This window comes from Homarus americanus, unplaced genomic scaffold (genome assembly GCF_018991925.1).
Source record: "Homarus americanus isolate GMGI-L3 unplaced genomic scaffold, GMGI_Hamer_2.0 scaffold7626, whole genome shotgun sequence".
NCBI lineage: Eukaryota > Metazoa > Arthropoda > Malacostraca > Decapoda > Nephropidae > Homarus > Homarus americanus.
In genome coordinates, this window is record NW_024718273.1 from 15,679,702 (window position 1) to 15,697,664 (window position 17,963).

At 37.2% G+C, this 17,963-nt stretch overlaps 1 protein-coding gene across 1 annotated transcript in view; it reads left to right on the top strand.

Moving 5' to 3' along the window:
- The window catches only part of LOC121859448 (sodium- and chloride-dependent GABA transporter ine-like), a 70,930-nt gene extending 56,697 nt beyond the window's left edge, over positions 1-14,233 (top strand). Inside the window, exons 4-12 of the mRNA XM_042356258.1 lie at positions 1,977-2,187; positions 2,361-2,493; positions 3,547-3,681; positions 4,629-4,857; positions 7,680-7,807; positions 9,070-9,195; positions 9,442-9,642; positions 10,380-10,556; positions 10,749-14,233. Coding sequence (XP_042212192.1) covers positions 1,977-2,187; positions 2,361-2,493; positions 3,547-3,681; positions 4,629-4,857; positions 7,680-7,807; positions 9,070-9,195; positions 9,442-9,642; positions 10,380-10,556; positions 10,749-10,976 — 1,568 coding nt within the window. The 3' untranslated portion in view covers positions 10,977-14,233. The remainder of the gene's footprint in view (positions 1-1,976; positions 2,188-2,360; positions 2,494-3,546; positions 3,682-4,628; positions 4,858-7,679; positions 7,808-9,069; positions 9,196-9,441; positions 9,643-10,379; positions 10,557-10,748) is intronic.
- Positions 14,234-17,963: the final 3,730 nt, after the last annotated feature.

The window sequence follows — 17,963 nt, forward strand, 5'->3', positions numbered from 1 at the left end:
TAGCCTCCTTTCTCGATAATGCTTTTGAACTCCGGCAGGAATATCTCGGCAGCAACCTTATCTGAACTAGCAGCTTCACCAGTCATCTTAATATTATGGAAGTTATAACGGTGCTTAAAACGTTGAAACCTTCCTCAGGTGACTGTAAAGGTCTCATCCTTCAATCCCTCACCCTCTGCTGCCTATACAGTAAGTCGTCAAACAAGGATTTTGCTTTATGCTGGATAACCATAAGGCTCACAGGGGCATTGCATTGAATCTGGTCCTCCATCCACATAGCCAGCATCTTTTCCAGCTTTTCAATCACGCAACTTCGAACACGACTTGTCTTTGTTGCACTCAGAGAAGTACCACTTCCAGCACTAGCCTTAATCTTGTCCATGCTGGTCTGGATAGTACGCATTGTTGTGGGGGTTAGACCTAGGGAAACAGCAATGTTCACCGTACGTTCACCTTTCTCAAAATGGGTTAAAACCTCCATTTTCGAAGCAAGGCTAATGGTCTTATTTTGCTTCTTCACAACACTAGCACTTGATGGGCGTTTGGAAGCCATTTCGAATGGTTAAAGTACAGTATTAAGAGCAAAAACACGCACGAATGCTGTGGAAGCCTAACAAAGCTGGCGATGCTGTGTGATGCTCTGCGAGTGAGAGCATAGCGTGCCTAGCTGAGAGCGTCGTAGCACGCCAAGATGAGAGAGGGTGATGCGCTGTACAAAGTACAGTAGTCTGTGACGATGTTATACTCAATTGGCGGGACGTTATCCGAATCATGGGTATCTAAAGAATAGCTACGTTATTATCAAACAAAGTTATCGGGCAACGTTAAACGAGGACTTACTGTACAGTATTAGGCAAATCTGTGCTGGAGAAACTTAATATCTTAAGAGATTGGGAGGAATCGGGGAACGCAGCCACATGTATTATTTGATTATTAAGTACCTGTAAGTACATCTTTTTTATAAACTGTACAGTACCAGTAAACTACAGTTAACCCTCACTTTACGCGGTTAATGTAACCCGGAGGGTCCCGCGTAAAGTGAGAAACGCGTAAAGTGAATAACATAACATATGGGATTAATTGAAATGGAGTCCGGGCCGATCCCCAAACTCCACTTTTTGACGACACACAACTATGTTGTAGTAAAAATATTATCTTAACTTTATGATGGTATGCACACACAATTAATAATTAAGAGAAATATCAATAATATTAGGTTTTTTAACACTTACATTAGTAGAAAAAATGGCTGGGCACACGGGGATGGGCGGTTGGTTCCGAGGCAGAGGGCAGATTATTGGCCCTCACCTGTGTCACTTGTATCAATTGTATCACTATCCACCACAGAGGCTTGCAGGGCCTCTTTGTCAAACTCCCCAAAGTCCATATAAGTCCATATCCTCACCATAATTATCACTATCACTGACTTGGGCCGGCTGTGGTGGGTGGCGGGTGAAGAACTGGTAATGTTTTGATGACTGGGCGACCTTGTGCGCACCCTGCTCGCGCAGCTTACACAACATGGCGGATGGCGGGAGGTTTGGATCCAAAAATGGCGCGGCTCGCCAGCCGCTCTCCGCGTAAAGGGGTACACGCACCGCGGAATGTGAGCATCCTGGGTTCCGGCAGGGCACCGCGTAAACGTGGAAACGCGGAATGTGGGACCGCGTAAAGTGAGGGTTAACTGTATATGCAAAAACAGAACATGAGTTTAGATTAGTGAATACTAAAATTTAATGTAAGCTATGTGAGGTGCTCCAGGCAAGAGGTATACAAGTGTCAAACAAAAACAAAACAAAAAACAAAACAAAAACACGCCAGAAAATGTTAATAAAGTTTAGGAGTTTTAAAATGCGATAATGATCACATCTCAAGTTACTTTGTCACTTATCTTGTTCTTGCCTGGAGTGCCTCATATACTGTACTGCAATACAACACTGTATCAGGAATCAACATACGACACTGTATCTTTGCAGGTGCTGGAGTAGGAACTGTGGTGATTTCCTTCTTGCTGTGTACGTACTATAACGTCATCATCGCCTGGGCAATATTCTATTTTGTACAGTCGTTTTCTTCTGAGTTACCTTGGAGCAGTTGCAACACTACATGGGCTGTGAATTGTTTTGAGTATGATGCAGATATTGTGGCACCAAATGGAACTAAATCTCCAACAGAGGAATTCTTTGAGTTAGTATTTTAATTGGTTGTGTTTGTTATGTCTTAATTTGATGTCATGTTTGTTATCTTGGTGTTATTAGGCTGCAACAGTTTCTCTACATTGTTATATTATTTGAAGACATAGCTAGTGTTGCTATGTTATCTCTGCTATATGTCACACCTTGTCTTCATTATTCATACAGTGAAGTTGTTCTACAAAAGAGCAAAGGCATAGGTGAGATGGGGACGTTAAGACTCGAGTTACTGCTGGCACTGTTCGCCGCGTGGATCCTTGTGTACTTCTCCTTATGGAAATCTGTCAAGTCGTCTGGAAAGGTGAGCGTTATGTCTATTTCTTACATATTATCAGTCTCTCAATCCCTGCAGTTACTGGGCAAGTACTGTACAGGCTCTATAACCCACAAAAATATGCCATTTACACCTTTTAAAAGTCTATACATGAATTCACATTGAAACACATGATGTACAGCAGTTAGAAATAAGCTTTTAAAAGTATGATTGAAGACATATACGGTACAGTACTTTACTTTTGCTTAGTACTGTATTTGGAAATGAAAATAACTTGATTGAATTTTTTGTGAACATTGTCAGCTTAAGAATGTAGTAACACACCTTGTGGGTGTGTCTGTGTGCCCAGTATGTTGTGTGTTATTCTCAGGCAAAATGGTGGCTAATGCTGTCTCTTTCATGAAGTGTACATTATCTACCTCTTGTATCTCTCTCTTCCAAATATCTATCTTTTCTTTGTATCTCTATTACTTTTATATACAGTATATCTTATCTCTTCAGTGTTCCATTATATTTCTTCTTTGTACAGTAATTCTATACTATGCAATGCTTAGGTGTTTATCATGTATTAAATGTTTATTTATTGTTGTTATTTATCAAAGTGTGTAAATTCATCTGATCTTTATGCACAAAAATATGATGTTAGATAAGAACAGTTTTGACAAATTTCTGTGTGTTATTGACCTCTCAACATTCACACTCGCTTCTAACTGATGGGTGTATGAAATATTTTGTTTGTGTGGCCGCTGTGTACCCTGTGAGCCTGACACACAGCCAGACATTTGATACCATATTCTGTTTATGGTAAATTTTGGAAATGGTCACAGTAAATATTAGAAGTGGATACCAGTCCCAATATTTACTGTAAGTAGAACAGGTTACTGTATATAACAATGTAGTTATAACAGGGAACAACTATACTGTTAAGAATTGTAGGTGCACAGAGACTTTTAGATCACCTTTTAACTCAGAAATATTTGTAAACATGTCCATTTTAAATATCCAGCGCATAATACCAAATTAGAAAAGCAATCCTTAGTCGGCAAAATGTAATTATAATATATTATTCGATTCTTGCAGGTTGTGTACGTGACGGCAACACTTCCATACTTGCTGATTGGTGCGTTCTTGTGGCGAGCGTTGACATTGCCCGGCGCCAACATAGGCCTCCGGTACTTCTTTAATCCTCGTTGGGAGCTGCTAGGAAATGCTGAGGTACTGTACGGTATAACGTGGTGATAATATACAGCAGGTGGATTGAGGGGATGGAGGTGATGTAGAGAAGAGTCATGTCTGTTTTTTGTAGTTGAGTCTGGCCACCTGCAGCAAAACAGGGAAGAATTTGCAAGAAAAAACGTGGACTTACTGTAAATGAAAATTAGCTCCCCCTAGCATATTTAACCTAAAATTTAAACACTAATGCTACCTGGGAGAGATAGGTTAGGTTAGTATAGGTTAGATTACATTACATTAGGTTTGGTGGGTTATGTTAGAATAGATTAAATTAGCAATAGGGTGGTTAATATTCAGTGAAACAAACTGGGAAGGCTAATACTGTACAGTATTAGTATTTAGTATTTTTAGAAACACTTTTTAGAAGTATGTACAGTACTGTACATGTGAATATTAGCCACCCTATTTTATTTCATCTGAAGATTAACCTAATGCTTTTACTTAATATTATAGGTAGTATTAGGATGGCTAATCTTCAGGTGAAATAAGCTAAGGGGACCTAATCTTCATGTGATCCAGAAGTACAATTACCAGTACAGTTGTGGAAATGCGTTCCTACACCCCCTATGGTAACCCGTGTCTCTAAACGGCAACATCACAGTAGTAGTATCACTAGTATTTATGAATGAATGGGTATTGGTCGTGTAATGACGGACGTGATTGGTGGATAAGTTTGCTATAGGTCATACAGGTTGGCCATTTGGAGACATGGGTTACTGCAGGGGACACAGGAACACAGTTCTGCCACTGGGTACATATCTACAGTACTCACATCCAGAGAGAGAGAGAAAAAGTCAAGAAAGATTAGGACGTTTCTTTAATTTAAGAATAAAAATAAAAAAATTCTTAACTTTCTTGTATTCTCTGAACTCGATGGTATAAAGAACATTTGGACTACGTATATAATTTCTACTATGTATCTTCTCTAGGTGTGGGTAAATGCAGCGGCCCAGAACTTCAACAGTATTGGCATTGCATTTGGATCACTGATAGCATTTTCATCATACAACAAATTCAATAACAACATCGTAGTGGACACGTGGGCCATCAGTCTGACTAACTCATTCACCTCACTGCTGGCCGGCATGATCGTCTTCTCTACTCTCGGCAACATTGCCTTCGAGCAACACAGAGACATTGACGATGTTGTTGCTGAAGGTAATTGATGATGATGATGATAATATATCAGATTTTATTTATATTAACGTTCCACGATACTGTAGTAACATTTGATTGCTTTAATACTGAACAATCATATTTTCAAATACAGTACTGTACATGTACATACTGTACTTACATGTTCCCTCTGCATTTCCAGGAAGGAAGAACATATTTAACCCCAATTTATCAGCAGAATAATGCAATGTGTATACAGTGTACAGCAGTGAAAGTTCATAGGCTTCTTCATGTACTTTTTTATGGATTTATTTGACTTTCAAATTACAGGGTATTTGAAAGATTTTTCTTCCTGTTGTATTGTACATCTAAGAACTGTACAGTGATCCCTCAGTTAACGAATTACCTTCCATGAGAATCTTCAATTCGGTTAACGAACAAAAATTCGGTTAACAAAATTTTTACGAGTGTGTCAGCATGTTTTCTCTTGCTCACCAGCTGGAATATTAGTCCGCCAATACAGTAATCGGTTCTAGGGCTTAAATTCGTTACCATTTGAGTAAATATCAAGAAGGTTGTACTATTCAATAATTTTCCAAGTTTTATATTAATTTTTTTAGTCATTTTAATACTTATTTAACATATTTGCAGTACAGGAAACTAGTTTTTGGTGCGCCAATCAGCCACTTGACTCGCCCAGCAAGGCGTCAGTTTGTATCTCTGGTCAGTGGAGGTAACATCTTGCTTGTGGCTCTCTTGAACATAAACTATTTTTCCATTTTTACAGTACAATTATTGGTCATTCTGAAATTTATTTTACATATTGACAATATATAATGCAGTGCAGTGTTGATTTAAAGAAAATAATCTTGAATAACACCTAGTAAACTTAAAATTTTATGGGTGAAATGACGGCATGAAGCATGGGGTGATTTCTCTTCCACCCCCACTTCCTTCTCTTCTCCCTTCTCCTCCACCCCCACTTCTAATTCTCATCATCATCATCATCATCAACCAGGAGCCTTCTACATACACACCTCAAAGTAAGTGTACTTTACTGCATTTATTTTTACTTTGTATGTAATTTTCGGCGAACTGGAACCAATTATCCAAAATCCCATTGAAACAATGGTTTCGGTTAACGAACGACCTTCTGGAATGAATTGTGTTCGTTAACCAAGGGACCACTGTATTGTACTGCAGAAGGTTTGGAAGATTTTTTTTTTTTTTTTTTGCACAGCAGTTGTAGTGGTTAGCACCTCTGTGCTGCTTTACTAGCCCTTGTTTGATCTCCGGGCAGACAGAGCGGGTTTCCACAACATTTCTGATCAAACAGTCGAGTAAAAACCTCAACCCATGTGACCCAACACCAAACTGAGAGCTATCTAGCCTACCAGGAGGGCCGGGTACACCGTAATTGACATTTTGAATACAGTGGTCCCTCGGTTAACGAGCACAATTCGTTCCAGAAGGTTGCTCGTTAACCGAAACCATTGTTTCAATGGGGTTTTGGGTAATTGGTTCCTGCTCACCGAAAATTGCGTAAAATCAACAAAAAAGGAAGTAAAGTACACTTACTTTGAGGTGTGTATGTAGAAGGCTCCTGGATGATGATGATAATGATGGGAATTAGAATGGGGGTGGAGGAGAAGGGAGAAGAGAAGGCATTGGGGTGGAAGAGAAGTCACCCCATGGTGCCATTTCACCCATAAAATTTTAGTTTTCTTGGTGTAATTCAAGATTATTTTCTTTAAATCAACACTGCACTGCATTACATATTGTCAATATGTAAAATAAATTTCAAATTGACTAATAATTTGCTTGGAAACACAGAAAAAAGCATTTAGTTGAAGAGAGTCTCAAGCAAGATGTTACCTCCACTGAAAAGACACAGAGACTGACCCCTGTATGGTGTGTTGACAGGCTGTTTGGCGCGCAAAAAACTAGCTTCCTATACTTCAATTATGTTCAATAATTGTTAAAATTACTAAAAAATTTAATATAAAACTTTTAAAATTATTGAATAGTACAAACTTCTTGATATTTACTAAAATAGTAAGGAATTTAAGCCCTAGAACCGATTACTGTATTGGTGGACTAATACTACAGCTGGTGGACCGCCAAATGCAAGCAAAAACATGTGGAGGGGCGCTCGTTAAAAACTCGTTAATCGAGGGATTGCTCGTTAACCGAAGTTAAGAATCTTATGGAAGGTAACTCGTTAACCGAAATCTTGTTAACCGAGGGATCACTGTACTATTCAAATTATATATTTTTTTCAAATTACTCTAATTTTAAGATGATGTATGCATATTCTTTATCAGCATGTATAGGAATACCATTGTATAAATTTTCTGGAGAGTGAAAACGAACATGTTAAAATGGTAAAGTTAGTCTATATCACCGAGAGAATATATATAAAAGTGATTTAAAAAATTTACTGGTACACTATAATTGACATTTTAAATATTATAATTTTATAAATTTTTTCAAGGTTCATTAATGTCACAATTTTAACTCCCAAGGTTTTCATACATATTCAATGTAAGAAAGTTGTATACTGTACCCATAAAGGATCTTCATACAAAGTTTGGGTGTTCATTTGGGTATGTTTAGAGTATGATTTAGGTTCATGCGCATCATACTAGGCAGAGGGGAACAAGACCCACACTGCTAGGCCAGGCAGTGTAGGTGTCTGGGACTGAGAAAGTTATGATGACTTTTTAGATTGAATACAGTAATAAGTACAGTATACACAAGAACGTACTGACTCACTGGTACCTTGTTTTCATAACTGAGGGAAATAGTTTCTAAAGTTATTTCAGATGCAAAGATCTTTAAACATTTTTTATTTTGTTTTACAGGTCCAGGGCTAGTATTCATGGTGTACCCACAGGCCCTAGCCAAGATGCCTTATGCTAATGTGTGGGCCATCCTGTTCTTCTTCATGCTTCTCATTCTGGGTCTCGACTCACAGTTTGCTACAGTTGAGGTCAGTCCACTTTTTTTTATTTTACCAGGGTTAGTGAGATTACCATGTAACAGAATTATCTCTCTACATAATCCATTGAATGGGGGGTTTCACATCTAATGGACCCTCGATATAACAGACTTTTTATCTCTATGTAGCTCGTTAAATGGAGGTTTCATATCTAATCTGTACCCTTGATATAACAGACTTTCTTATCCATATTGTCGTTAAAGAGGATTCACTGTACAGTACTCACTCATTCAATATGTGGCAAGTCATGTCCAAAATTCAATTACAGTAGTTCTTTATATCATCATGTATTAGGAAAGGTGTTTACTGTTCTTTCTACGTTAAAAGGTATGTTTGTGTAAGTGTGTTGGTGAATATTGTGTCTTTATCTGTTGATGTTTCTAATTTGTAGTTCCAGTCATAGGTCTAGTGAGAAGCTTTGTATGTCTCATAGTCTCAGTTTGTGTCCCCAAATCAGGCAATGTGGCATTTTACCATTGTGTCATGGGTTCAATCCCCAGATCAGGACAGATGCGAGAAGGGTGTTATCCAGTGTGGCTCTATAAAACTTGGCAGGTTTTCTCTAGGTTTGACAGTTTCCTCTTTTACTAGCACAAGGTAATAAAGGTCATAACAAAGTAAAAAAGAACAGACCAACCAGCCAAACAGCTGGTAAGTTGTGAAATGCCAAATAAATATTGTATGTACTTGTTATGATAGTAGAGAGCATCTCATCATCACTCAAAGTGCTCAAATGAAGAAAAACTCCTTTCATGTGTTCACAGCACTATTTCTCACCCCATTCAGTTGTTAGGGTCTAGTTCTGTTTACAGTGCAGTATATACTTAAGAAAATTTTAGATTAATTCATGATCTTGCTCAGGTATTCTTTATTATTGGAAGTTTCATGTTCCTTGCATTCTATTTTGGTACATATTGGGTGGTCGGGGATCAGTAGTTATTAATTAAATGTTAATGAAAGTATTATCTGTTTTCCTCTCTCCAGCCCCTCACTCATTAACAGTTGGGCTCCTGCTCACCTAGTACCTGGGCACCTCACTTGTTCGGGGCACTCACCGTACTCTAACATTTAACGCTTTCCCATAGTAAATAATATTCAACACCTAGATATGTGGTAAATACACACACACACAATTATATATGTATGTGTGTACTGTATATATTAGACAGTCAAGTATTGATGGGTTGCATCATTTCTGAGAGCTGTTCAACTAATCATTTAACAAGAACAAATTATTTTATACTGTGTTGCAGGTCATCATCACATCCCTTCAAGATGCATTTCCCAAATGGATTCGGAAACACCTGAAGCGTCATGAAGTTCTTGTTTTGATTGTTTGCTGTATCTCCCTCCTCTTTGGCCTTCCAAATATCATGCAAGTAAGTTCTTAGAAATGAGGAACTAAGTGGTAGCCGAGCACATGTTACCATAGAAACACACAAGCTTGATGACTTAGTTATTGTGAAATTTATAGTGGCTGTACGTTGGTGAAGCTGAAGTTGATCTACATGGAATTTTAAATTGTGTTAAGGATGTACTATAATATTAAGCCAGATGTGACCATAATTATGTACCGCATTAATACTGAAATCATATGTTCAATTTTGTGTCATTTTATCTTGCAGGGTGGCATCTATTTTTTCCAACTAATAGACTACTATGCTGCAGCAGTGTCCTTAATGTACCTGGCATTCTTTGAGGTGGTAGCCATTGTGTGGGTTTATGGTGCTGGTCGTCTATCGAGAAATATAAGAGAAATGACAGGACGTTTACCATCACAATACTTTCGCTTCTGCTGGTACTTTGCCTCACCTGTGTTGATTCTGGTAAGTCTCAAGTAGAACAATTTTGAATAGAAAATATGTGGAAATAACATCATCTTCCTGTGATAAATTTGTTCCATACAAGGAAGAGACTCACTGGTAGGGTAAATGTCTGTCTTGGTGTAGGATCACATGGGTCAAGATTTTCTGACCAATCAATATACTGTACTGTATAGAATAGTAAATACCTTGATTTATTAAGTGTCTGTTGACATTAGTTTTGAACTGCAGTAAGTCGTTATTGACAAGGAATATGGTTAGAAAAAGTAAATTTACTTTTATAGCTGCCAAATGCTAATAGGAGTATGAGGACCTCTGTGTTCTGCTCATTCAACTTTACACACAGCAGTGATGAGGTGTGTCTAGTGGCTGTGAGTCTCCCTTGAGATCTTATTACTCCTAAATAACTGAGCATGTCAAGAAGCAGAAGTATAGTTACCAGGTAATACTTGGGAACATTTAGTATAGATCATAGATGTACAAACCAATTGAAAGAGTGTGAGCTCTTTCAAGACCAGACTTGACCAACACTGGTGCATGTACAGATACATTCAGTCAGGAGCCAGTGCATGCTTACAATGCATAACAGAGATGTGACCGACCACCCAAGTGGCTAACAAGCCAATCAGTGATGAAGAGGATAAAAGTAAAGTAAAAAGTAATGTACTGTACTGTACTAGGTAGTTAGGAATCACCATTTCACATGTTAATTTTTGTTTTGTTTTTCAAATGACTGACAGGCTATCTGGATATTTTCAATGGTAGACTACAAACAACCAACATACAACAAGGGGGAATACATATACCCAGATTGGGCAATTGGTGTGGGATGGATCATTGCTACACTCTCCATTGCACCGATCCCAATTTTTGCCATCATAGCTATAATTAAAGCTAAAGGAACAACTGTATTTGAGGTAAGTTTTTTTATTTTAGGTAATTAATTCATACACCAATGACAGATAACAAGAAATAATGCAACAGTTGAGCACTTTACTTTTCAGAAAGCTAAAAAAGAAAAGGATCACTGGAAGATGAGCCCCTAGCTTATTTTACTTGAATATTTCTCTTGTCTTTCATTCATTGTTATATTTTTTCATCCACAACAGAAACTGAAGAACTCTATTAGATCTTCAATTGAGGAGTGTCCATGCTGTGGTCGAGCATTCAACTGTTTAGATGAAGGTCACACACACGGGAACGAGTGTCTCGACAACCCTGTGAAGCTTGTCGTTTACAACGCACAAGATAGTAACTTGGACAAGTCTACCCTTACCATGGCTGAGGCTAATGGAGACATTACAGAAAGAAAAGTAAATGCGGAAAATGCCATATGAAGTGTAGCAAAATACTGTAGTTCGTAATATGTCATTTAAACACTATACTGTAGTCCTATACCATGAAAATAAGGCATGTATCAAGGAGTTTATTTTACAGTAATTTACACTGGAGTATAATATTGTATGATCAGCAACTTTAGGAAAACTTGCTCTCACCTGATATTCAATATCTCTGTTTGTCCACCATCTTCACCCTCTAATATACTGTACCTGCAATAAATTCCTGTGTCCCTTTTTGAAGTCATCTCTCTCAATTATACATTTAGTTTTACTTTCTCGTATAATTTTATAGTGTTAAGGTTAGGCAAGTCACACTCATGCTCTCACTGTAAGCTCTTGCTTCACCTACTGTTCAAATTATTTCAGCCTTATTCTGTTCCTTTCTCAGCCTCTCTTTTTCCATGTTGCTTTCTCACTCCATGCATTTCTCCCTCTGCTTCTCCTTTTAAAGAGAATAAGTGTATACATCCAGTCCTTAAATAGTTACTAAACTTTCTTTTAAAAGCAATTTATTAATAATTCATTGCAGGGACAACAAAATTATTTTATTCGGTATCAGAACCTCAGAGGTGCTCAATAAACTTAGTTTTATCAAATTATTTTGTCTTATTTTTTATATTAGTAAAGTCAAGGACTTGCATTGTGGATTTTAATGTCTTGTAATTATTTTGAAATATAATCCCTTTTATTATTATTATTATTAGGATTCTTTAACATCTAGAGTCATCTTTCTTTTCTAACTGGTACAGATTTTTTTTTACAGTACAAATACAGAAAAGAAAAAAAAAGGAAATTTATAAAGAAATTATCAATATGTTTCCTTGCAAAATTTCATTCACACAGGACAGTTAAGTTTATAGTGTTTACACTGAATATTACCTTAACTATGGTGCTGTAAATGACTTAACACACAGACGGCCCTCACTTTACACTATTACTTTTACTGAGCAACGAGGAGCTCCAGGTGAAAAGTAGAAGAGTGAGAAAAAGTAAAAATAAAACATTGCAAATGCAGATAAGTTTAGCAGTTTTTTTTTGGGGGGTAAAAATTAATTTTGCTCAAAACATCAGTTAAGACATTCCTTGACATGCAGATTAAAGATCTGTAGTCAAAAAGTTGAAATTCTGATAATTAAGTGTTGTCTTAATTATATAATGAAGACAATTAATTATCAAAATTTCATTGGTACAATTAAGACATATAAAATTTCGACCACAGATCCTGATTCAGCATGTCGTCCTCGATGCACAGATTAAGGATATGTGTAAAGTCAGTGCCTACCTTCGAACATGTTGGCATGTTTCTTTCTGTTTCTAAAACCTAACCATACTTACGTGTTTGGGGGTAAGCACTGACTTTATACCTTGGCTGACCACCAAGTTTCTGGAGGTGGGGGGAGGGATGGGCCAATCTGTACGGACTGTACACTTTGCAGCCGAGTGTATCATTATTTATGGGCGAGTTTCTCATCTTAAAGCGGCAGCGACTGGTAATGTTGTCTATCAGGTGAAAGAGGGAGGGCTGAGACGACACAATATTTTTCAAAGACAGATGATGGTACAGCATTTTTTGGCCCAAATGGACAGTTTTTCGGTTGGTGGTGATGTACAAAGGCCAATAAATGGCATTTTACAATCTGAACTGAGGTGTAAAACATGAATTGACAAATATTACAACATTCCCTCAACACAGTGAATGCACTAACTTAATGTACAGGTATATATCATTTATTGCTATAATTGTCAGTTCATGTTTTACAACTGTCAATTCAGATTGTAAAATGCCATTTAGTGGTCTTTGTACGTGACTATCAACTGAAAAATTTTCCATTTGGGCCGAAAATGATGTAATGTAGTTGAGTACTGTGTTGCATTTTATAACCGTCACAACTGCAGTCAATTATCACAGCTAAAAGGTTAAGACAGATGCTTTTTTATTAAATGCTTCTGTATTTTCTAATTACTCTATTAAATATTTATTTGTATGTTTTAGTAGACACTGTTGTTGCATGAGAAAATACTGTGATTCTTGTTATTGTGCAAAAACTAGTTGGGAATATATATATAAACAAGCCAAGGTTATACAAATTGATGCTTCTATATTATACTGTACAGTATTGGTTGAATTAGTTTTATCAGATATTGAAACCTTTAGTTGAAATTGAAAAAAATTAATTATTTACATATACTGTATACAATAATAATAATAATACTGGATATACTCCAAAAATGCCACTGACTGCATGCCAAGAATTTTAATTAATGTCGTATCTTTTATAAACATTAATTACGTAATAGCTACACCTCATATGCAAGGTCATCTTCTACCTGTGCTATGCTGCAGTCAAATTGTTTTTACCTTAAAAATCTTACTGGTACTGAACATGATAAAAATTTAAATACACATACATTAGTTTTTTTGGAATGATCAAGTGGAAAGCTTATCTAAAGTGAACAAAATTAAGTTAATTTCACAATCCGCCATGTTATAAATCACAGAATTAGCATTAACCGGTACATTGAAAATAAAAAATAATATATGTACTGTACTACAGGTAAATGGTTTGCTAAAAAAAAAAAGTACTGTGGTTCTTATGTCTAAATAAAGGGTTCAACCTCATTTAATTTTTATAAACACACAAACAATTTAGACAAATGGTACAACACAAACATTATGTCCATCTAATAACATTTCTCATATTAGTAAATTGACAAAATATTGTGATGTTGCAGTTTGGGCTTGGCAAAAGAATACCGTCATCAGAGTTATGTTGCTAATTGATGCTCTCTCTTTCTTTTCGGAATTTATCTCCTTAACAAATGTTTTATTCATAGAAGATCCGATTGCGTAATACGGCATTATTATTATTATTGGTTTTGTTATCATTTTACTTGTCAGAAGTTGAGCATGTTAACTTTAGCTGCTTATCTTAATGACAAACATTTTATGGGCATTGTTAAACATTTGCTATCATGTCATAGCATTTAGAGGAGCTCGATATACTGTATTTTGCTTCTCAATTAAGATACATGTGACCAATTTCACTTTTCCTGCCATTATTCTTATAAATGCCAATATGTTTTATGTACCATTCACCAAGAAAATGTTTTACAAATTCATTATTTTTTTACAATGACTCCAGTGAGAGTTTTATATGACATGAAGGCTTCATTAGTGTGTATAGTACAGTGTGTAAATTGCATATTCACCTTTGAAGAATTGACTGTGAACTTAAAATGAATAAGAAAGTACAGCACATTGTTTTATTTCCTCAAACATCATCTCTATGTAGGGCAGGAGGCAGCCTAGAAGTACAGTGTCCACATTGAAATGAATCAACAATGAAGTCTTATACTGTAATTTTTATTGAATACACCTTTTTACATATACGTTGAGACATAGTTATATACCTATTTGACATATTTCATAACCAAATGACAGAACACATATCGAATGACATTCTAAAATACGTAACTGTTCGTTCATGCTAACAGAAATGATTGACAAAGGCTATGAAATTGACAGACGTGAACAATAAACCGACAGTCTGCATATAGACTGTCGGTTTATTGTTCACGTCTGTCAATTTCATAACTTTTGTCAATCATTTCTGTTAGCATGAACGAACAGTTATTTTAGAATGTCATTTGATATGTGTTCTGTCATTCGGTTATGAAATATGTCAAATAGGTATATAACAATGTCTCAACGTATAAGTGAAAAGGTGTAATGCAAACAATGTAATATTCACACAACTCGTGGTCAATGTGCTTGAGTTTCATTTGGTGTTTGGGTATGTTAGGGTAGACATTGAAGTAGGTCACCCCTTGCCCATCTATAATATAAGCTAGGCAACTGCAAATGTTTTAATCTCTGGGTACCTGAGGTGCTGTAATGTGGGCATCAGTCTGGTGGCCCCTCTTTGGACATTTTCAGTCAACTAACAGTCTCTAGCATATCTTGGGGACCAGACGGAGTGACAATACTCCAGATGGGGAAGCACCTAACTAGAAATTGTCAGTTGAATGAAAATGTCCAGAGGACAACCATACTGGTGCCTGCAAGGGGTGACTTAATTGAAGTTTATAAACGCCTCAGAGGACATTGCTCAGTCGAGTGTTCATACCTGGAGCTAGCGGATGCCCGCCACACTAAGGATCATAGCTGAAGGTTTTCGGAATGAGTCATGAACTCTTGGAACAATCTGCCAGAGAGTGTTGTAATGGCACTGGGTGTGAGCTCATTCAAGACCAGACTTGACCAACACTGGTACAGATACAGTCCACAGTGCGTAAGAGCTGTGACTGATTGCCCAAGTGATCAGTGGCAAAGAGAATAACAGTAAAGTAAAAAAATTTAATTTTAAGTTATCGGTAATTTAAAATGCCAACATATCATCACGTATTAAACTTTGTACCTTTGGTTTTAAGTTCTCAATTGTTATTATACACAAAAAGATCACAGGACCAAGATCTTTCGTGTATCACATCTTCAAGTAAAGTAAATACGGAGGGAGATTTTCAGCGTGTTTTCAGGTATTGAGGCATTTTCTTATTCCTTAAAAAAATCGCACATCTACGGAATTTTTCCGGGAACCGGTAAATGTTTCCGCATCTAAACAATGCATTTAGCATGGAGCACCACTGCTACAGAGGCTTAACTGCAGTCAGACAGACACAGAGCCGTATGTATTTATGCAAATACTACTGCACACATACAGTACAATATATTGTAAAAACAAAATACACTACAGTACTGTTTACGCTATACTGTACTCGCCAGCAGATGCTGTCATCTTGAGCTTGTGATGCAGGCAGGCCAAATGGTGATATTATGATACGAGACGGCCTGCTTGGTCCTGTACCATCAATTGTGGCAGTTGGTACTGTCACTCTCCTTTAATTTTGGCGATTCAGGATCGAACCTTGACGTTTCATAGGCATTGACGGGAGAGTTTTACCAAAATCCTTCATTGTGGGTTTCAGAATATAAGACAGTGAGTGTAATGCCACTTTTTTTCTGACCATTCATCACATCACTGTCTCAACACTGCACAGTGCACCATTTGTTCAAATCTACAAAAGATGCCACTTTTAAGAGTTCTGGAGTACAAAGTTAGCCCAGTATGGTACCACCACCTGCTGTAATTTTTGTCTGAGCATTACTGATCTACTATTGAAATACTGTACAGTACAGAGGTTTAGAAATTTGCTACCATTTATATTCAGTCTTAACAACTCAACCTAATTTGAGTCACCAATAGTTTTCATATACACTGCAAGATATACTTTACAGTCATGGCTTTCCTTAACCAATAATACAATGAATAAAACTTTTAAAAACAGTGAGGCAGGAATGCTAAATATTCTAGTTAAAATTGTTTACTTTTCTAGTCTTTATGTCAGACAACAGAACCACTGCCACAAATGTTTTACATAAAGATGGAACCATCATATACTGTATACATATAACATCACTGCTTCTGAATTTTTACTTATAAAAAAAATCTGTAAAAAAAAAATATGGTACTAAAAATAGATAAATTACTGTACATAAATCTTTTACTATGGTGAGAAAATACAAAGGTTTAAGTGACTGAAAGCAGGAATTTTATTACTGAAATAACTTTGCAAATTTCAAAGAGAATACAGTACTATATGTATAATGTACTAATGTACTGTACATAAACATTCTGGATCTCAGTGTCTGAAGGGATAATATGTTAAGAATAAAACTTTTCAGGAAAGAGGAAAACACATTTTGTACAGTACAGTATACCATAATCAAGATTTTGCTGAATGAGTGCACTACAGGTATCCCTCATTTAATGATGGGAGTTGTGTTCCTGAAAAACTAACGCTAATCAAAATTATTGCTAAACGAGGGATAAATAATGGAGATTCGGTCATCAGGGATTTTTTTTCACCTAAATACGGCACGCTGCATTTAACTGTAATTTGCTATAATAATAAATTACTGCACAGTAAAATAACACTCAACAAGTCCAAGTCAGAAGCAAAGTCATCATCATGTGTCCTCTCTGAGGCTGGTGGACTCTGTTGCTTGGGCCGGTATGTCACTCACTTTCCACGTCCGGGCAAGCACTTTCTTGGGCGAGAGGTGGTGCTGTTGGCTCTGGCCTCAGCATGAAGAAACGGATGATGGATAACTGAGGTTCTTTCTGCCGCTTATCAGTGTAGAGATCTTGGTAGCACTGAATGTCTTTCTCAACCAAAACGTTTCACCTCAGCATTCCACGTTAGGTTTGGGTCATTTTCAGCGATCCTAGCGAGGATGTCATCAATCAGAGAGGTTTTGCAGTAACAGGTCAATACTGAGGAACTTGCCAGGTTCCTCTGACTCAACTTCCTCCTCTTCCAGCGCTCATTATTGTTCCAGGTTGAAGAAGTACTCGGTGTGGCTGTCGAGAAATTCAGTCTGGTGAGACGGTCACAATGTTGTGCTGGATCTCTTCTACCTTCTCGAAGCCAGCAAAACCATGCACACACTCAAGCCACACTACGCCACACATCATTCAGTGTTGATGCTTCACCTCATCCCACGATGCATCAGTGTTGTTGGTCGCCTTGTTGATGTTATAACTGTGCCAAAACTAATTGATGGCTGGCTTGTCCTCTTTGCCTGTTTATGTGAGTTATCACATGCTGCAGATAACACTCCTTGAAGGTGGTGATGACACCCTGATCCATATGTTGGGGGATTGAGGTGGTGTTGGCCGGGAGAAACATCACATCAATATTGCCAGTTCAATCCTCCCTGCTGGCAGGTTGCAAAGGCACATTATCCGGGATCAGGAGAAATTTGTTGGCAATGTTTTTCCTGTCGGCGTACTCCTTGAGCCACTTGGGAAGGTAGCGGACCACCTAACTCTGGCACAGCACAATGGTCACCTGTGCCTTAGAATTAGAGCACCAAATGATGAGAAGATGCTAATAATGTAACCCTTCAGTGCTCTGGGGTTC